Raw genomic sequence first — 5632 nt, forward strand, 5'->3', positions numbered from 1 at the left:
TATTTTCTTATCTTACTCCTCATAATCTTCGACTTCGAGGAGCCAAAAAAACCAAAGTCGATCGGTTTTCTTGCTAGCTAAGCTACCAATATTGATTTGAATCTTCTAGTCGTCGTTTGTTTCGGACTAATACCTCGTCTCATGCTCTGTACCTTCCCACGAGAGATCTGCTGGTCTTCTTCTTCACATGATTATATTAAGGTAATGGATGAAAATCAAGAGAGTCAGATTCATCCTAACATGCCTTGCAAGGAGGAGAACGCAGACTACTCAAGGTCAAGGGTTTTGGGCGAGAATACCAGAGGGAATGGCAGGCTTTGCATCAAGCTGAAGATTTTCAAGGCCGAGTCGGACCAGTTGGAACATGAACACCCTCCTGCAGCTGCAAAATGTTTCCCTCGCATCAAGGCTGACCCTTTTGATCATGAAGGAGTAGAAGAACAAGCTTCTGCACCTGCAAAACAATTCCCTCTCGTCTGCAAAATTTGCAATAAAGTTTTTGGTTCTGGTAAAGCCCTCGGCGGCCACACAATAATGCATGTCCAAGCCAGAAACAAGGAGCTCCTCGAAAAGATTCAGAAATCAAAGTTCAAGAAGCACCCCACCTCCGCTGGTGATCTTTCCAACGCTATTAGAGCCAAAGCCAATGCTAACGTTGCGATCATGGGCGAACCCACATGCTACGTTTGCGGGAAAAAATTCCCGGCCATGAAAGCTTTGTTTGGCCACATGAGATCTCATCCTGGAAGGGAATGGAGGGGAGTTCTACCCCCTCCAACCGAGAAAAACAGTGCAAGCTCTTCGTCATCAACACCATCGGATGACAAGAATATTGCTTCTGCTGCTGCAAATTTTACTACTACGGAGGCGCCCGTCTTGGTTGATTTGTCAGCTTCTCTATTCCGCTGGAAGTCCACTGGCAAGAGAGGTAGGAGAAGCATCCCCGCCTCCACCAGCGGTTACGGTTCTGGTCTTCCCCAGGGTCAAGAGGAGGAGGGGATGCAAGAAGCTATCCATGATCTCATGATGCTGGCTAATGCTAATCCAGAGAAAAGATTAATGGACAACTCTGATCCTAAGGCCGCTAACATCGATTCGGCCCTGACCGACTCCTGGAATTTTCCATCGAGGAACGATAAGCTAATTAGGACTGATGAAGCTGGAAGCCGACGTGAAGTTCTATATAAAAGCATTAATGAAGACAAAGGGAAAGGAAAGGCTATGCTAGAAACTGCTCCACCGAAGATGAGAACGAAATTATGGGTTAATGAAGACTGGCCTAGAAATTACTATTACAGGGACGAAACTACCGCGCATAAAGACTTGAATAGAAACGACTCTGGTAACGGTGATCTCGTTCCCAAAGACGAAATCTCGGTGAAGATGATGACCAGAAATAGAAAGAAGAGAAAGACTAAACTGTTAGGCTTGAAAGCACTGGGAGATGCTGCCGATCGAAGTCACAATCAGTTTCCGCTGACACCCAGTAGATATACATGCAGTCTCTGCAATAAATCATTCCCAACTCACCAAGCTTTGGGGGGTCATATGTCCAGCCATAACAAATTGAAGTACATCCAGACTATGAATGAATATGTATCTGCAAATGACTCAGCTACCGAAGATTATGGAAACTGTGCCAACCTAATTACCCAAGTGGATGGAACAGAAACTGTACTTGCAGGAAGCAAGCACCAACGCAAGATTTGCAACGTCGAGACCTTCCCAACAGGTCAGGCACTCGGGGGTCACAAGGGAAGTCATTGGACTGGCCCTGTGGAAATTGACTCCAGTAAATTAACGTCGCCTGGAGAAGCTAAAGCTCAAATATCCAGTCGATTAACGTCGCCTGAAGAAGCAACAGCTCAATCTAGCTCAGTAACATCAACTGGAGAAGCTAAAGCTCAATCTAGCCAAATAACATCACCTGGAGAAGCCAGCCAGACTGGTCGAAGGATTTTGGGTTTTGATCTTAACGACCTTCCTGCTATGGAGGTTTAAGAAGGTATCGTTGAGTCTATCTTTCATATGTTTGACTGAACTTTCAGCAGCTAGTTTATGATTCTTCCTCTAACAATTCAGTCGGTCAGTTTAAGTTCAGTCTTTGATAATTTTTGGCTTCCTATATTCTCTCTCTCTCTCTGTTTTTTTTTTTTTTTTTATACGATATTTGACTAGCAGTAATGAAAACAGCTACCGGCCTCTTGGTTCTTTACTGTTTTGTCTAGTGGTCTTTGAAGTCTTTTCCTTTTTCGCTTATTTTTCTCATGGACAGCAGGCTCTCTCTTAAGAGATAAGAAGAAATCCAGAAAAGGCTTTGCATGTGTCTTTGACCTCTAGGATGAGGAAGTTGTAAGGAATTTTAATCCGCATTACATTAGTTCGGCTCTTCTTGGTTCTTTTATTTCACACTCCTTTTTTTCCATTAATTAATGTTGTTATTATCTGTTAGTATTCATTATTTTGGACTGTTTTTAATTCGTTGATTATTAATTTTGTTATGCTCTTTCTGGATCTCAATTGTAGGTTGTGTGTAAATTTTTTAGCAGTGCCAAAAGGCCTTCCGACTGTTGGAGAACCTTGATCTCTGAAATATTATATTTGCTTGTGCGTTTATGGAAGATTTGGGGCCAAGAAAAAAGCGCCAAGCAGTGGAGCCTCCACTGTGGAGGTCCAGAACAGCTGGAGTCAATTTTTTGGGATGGAGAAAGAGAGACATTTATAAATAGTCGACAATTCTAGCTCCACCCAGAGAAACCTCGTGTACCCCATAACTTAACTTGCAATAATAAACCTGTTTTTGTCAGTACATTAAGCTCTTCTCATCAGAAGTAAACTTCTTTTTGGGATTTCGCGCCGGGGGGGGGGGGGGGGGGGGGGGGGGAGAAAATCATCATAAGTTGTAATCATAAGTTGTAATAACGTGGTGTATAAAATTTTCCTTTAAAGAAACACTCCCGTTCGCAAATTTCCTTGTGGCAATACAAAATGAAAAATGCACAATTTTTCATAATAAAACCATTATTACAGCTCCACCAACCCCAACTCACAAGGAAGGCGAAAAACTTCTGCATAATATCATTGAACTTTACCATTCAAGTATTTGCCTAGATACTTTGACATTGCACAAAAAAGGATCTACTGTTCTCAGACTCAGGTTGGTACTGCCGATCTAGGTGGGGGCAATAACTGCAAGACGAAAGGCCAGAACAACATAACAAGCAATAATATATTCACACACCCAATGTCAGCTTACATGCCCTTCTCTGCATATTCAACACCTCTCCAGTCCCTATTATATCTTCACAACACTTCTCTAAATCCTCTGCTTGTTTTTTAAGCATCCTGGCCTTGCTTTCTACGTCTCCATTTTTGTTCACAACCAGCGCTTGCCCCTCAGCCAGAGCATTTTGTTCTTCTGAGAATTGATCAGCCAAAGCAGCCTTCATTATCTGTATTGTCCCCATCAATGCTAGGTACTTAACCTCAGCTTCAATCTTTTGCTTGAAGAGACCCTCAAGCTCAGTCTCTATCTCTCTATATTTTTCTTCCTGTAACCCTATGTTCCTACTGGATTCTTCTTTTGGAGACTTGCTAATGCTTATTGTGGCTTCACGTTCAGCGATCCTGCAGTCCTTTTCCTCAAGTATAGCCCCTGTCTTCTCCAATTTGCCCTCCAAAGATTTTACCTTTGTCAAGCTTGATACTTGAACTTCCAAGGATGACAAAGTAGTTTGTCTAATCTTTTCAAATCCCAGCTGGTCAGATGAGCTTGGCATGTAACCCTTTGGATCCGTTGTAGGGAAATCTGCTGGCACACCACCACCGGTAGTTGAACTGTCATGCGGCGATGCAGGTTCCTTTCCGATCTCCCTTAGTTTATGAACTTCTGCAATAGTGTGGCAATAATTCTAATACCTTGAAATGTTAACAAAAAACGGCCAAAGCCTAAAATTGCATTAAGAACCCTTTCGCAAGTGGAAGGACACAACTTGAGCATAAAACATGCAGCTCCAAACAAATAATGAGGCATGTAGGGTCGTAAATGAACCAGTTTATTCGATGGCTCGCTCGGTTAAATTCGAATCGAATTTGACTCGTGAAAAAAAAAAGTTCGTTCGTTAAAGCAGATATTCGCTCGATTTGTAAATGACACATACTCGACAAAACTCGACTCGACTCGACTAAGACTCGTTTAGGCTCGCTCGTTTATGCTCAAGTCGACTCGTTAGCTCTACTCGATTAAAACTCATTCATATATTAATAAATATATATATACACCTATGCATGTATATATGTATTAGCTAATAATATAAGCATACCACTTTTATAATTAAATATATAATATGTATTCTAATTACTTATGTCTATATAGTAAATATACTTTATAGGTATATTTTATAATTTGTATAATAATTAGTTGATAAAATTTAATAATTTCATATACTAGTATGTGGAAACTATATATGAAATAGATATATTCTATCATATTAAGTGTATGTATTAATAATATATGTAGGCATATAATATATTGTTATTTTGGATAAATATCAACTAGTTAGATATTAATTATTTATAAATTTTTTAAAATTTTATAATTTAATAGAGGTTCTATTTGTTAGTTGTATAAATTCAATATTAATTCTTATTTATTTATTTATTTAATTTATTAATTATTAAATCTTATTAAAAAAAAAAACAATTCAAGCTCGAGCTCGAGCTCGAGCTCAAACTCGACTCGACTCGAACTCGTTTGTGGGACGAGCTCGATCTCGAGTTGAGATTTTAACTTATCGAGTCGAACTCGAACAAAGAATTAAAAAAAATCTCGAGCTCCAGTGTTTTGAGTTGAGCTCGAGCTCGGCAAGCTAAAACTCGATTCGGCTTGGCTCGATTACAGCCCTAGAGGCATGGAAGTTTTATAGAGGATGAATGCTACATACAGTCGTGGAATGCGTAAATGTTGTACAACCGTTTTGAAAAAGAGTAGGGTCCATTATTTTTCATATAGGTCCCATATTTATTCATTTTTTTAAAATAATTGTGTGGCGCTTATACAATCATGACTGTAAGCATCATTTCTCTTTATAGAGTTAGTCATCTACATACAAAATAATTATGCCTACAGTACAACACATCATTGCACAGAACAAAAGGCTAAAGATTTATGCTCAACAGAGAGAAGAAAATGGTTAACTCCATAGGGAAAGAAGAGAGACCCAGGATCCTCCTCTCATCGGTGCTTCTTGAGGCTCTGCTCCGCTCCCCTCCCCTCTCCTCTCCAAAACTCTCCGGGGATAAGTAATTGATAGTTTGGATTCTCCACTTCAAACTTATTAAATAAATCAGCAAGATGGGCGATGATAGAACATAAACTTTCTCCAGAAAGAAAATCTAAAAAATCCTCTAAGATGGTATCAAGCCTCAGTACAAACTAATACACCAAACCTATGACGACAATTTGAGCATTGTTTATTTAGATAGCATACATTCCTACATATACTTACATTCTTTATTTAGATAGCATGCATTACCACATACATACACATATATACATAGGGGCTTGCACACCCCGAGCTTGTAGTACCCTCATTCCCCTTACCAATAATTGTAAGGTTTCTTTTTAGCACTT

General features: G+C 39.8%; 2 protein-coding genes across 2 annotated transcripts; one reads left to right on the plus strand and one right to left on the minus strand.

Annotated features, from left to right (window-relative positions):
• Nucleotides 1-204: 204 nt before the first annotated feature.
• LOC122282553 lies at nucleotides 205-2001 on the plus strand. The gene has a single exon (XM_043094486.1). The coding sequence runs from the start codon at nucleotides 205-207 to the stop codon at nucleotides 1999-2001; it is 1797 nt and encodes a 598-aa protein (XP_042950420.1).
• Nucleotides 2002-3097: 1096 nt separating this feature from the next.
• Nucleotides 3098-3867, minus strand: LOC122280641 (WPP domain-interacting protein 2-like). Its single transcript, XM_043091617.1, has one exon. It carries the CDS (start codon nucleotides 3777-3779, stop codon nucleotides 3234-3236), a length of 546 nt encoding a protein of 181 aa, XP_042947551.1. The 5' UTR covers nucleotides 3780-3867; the 3' UTR covers nucleotides 3098-3233.
• Between the last annotated feature and the right edge of the window lie 1765 nt (nucleotides 3868-5632).

The sequence above is a fragment of the Carya illinoinensis genome, chromosome 11, assembly GCF_018687715.1.
Source record: "Carya illinoinensis cultivar Pawnee chromosome 11, C.illinoinensisPawnee_v1, whole genome shotgun sequence".
Classification (NCBI taxonomy): domain Eukaryota; kingdom Viridiplantae; phylum Streptophyta; class Magnoliopsida; order Fagales; family Juglandaceae; genus Carya; species Carya illinoinensis.

Excerpts from the sequence above, each read along its gene's own strand:
- LOC122282553 (XM_043094486.1), top strand. The coding sequence starts at position 205 with ATGGATGAAAATCAAGAGAGTCAGATTCATCCTAACATGCCTTGCAAG.
- LOC122280641 (XM_043091617.1), bottom strand. The coding sequence starts at position 3,779 with ATGCCAAGCTCATCTGACCAGCTGGGATTTGAAAAGATTAGACAAACT.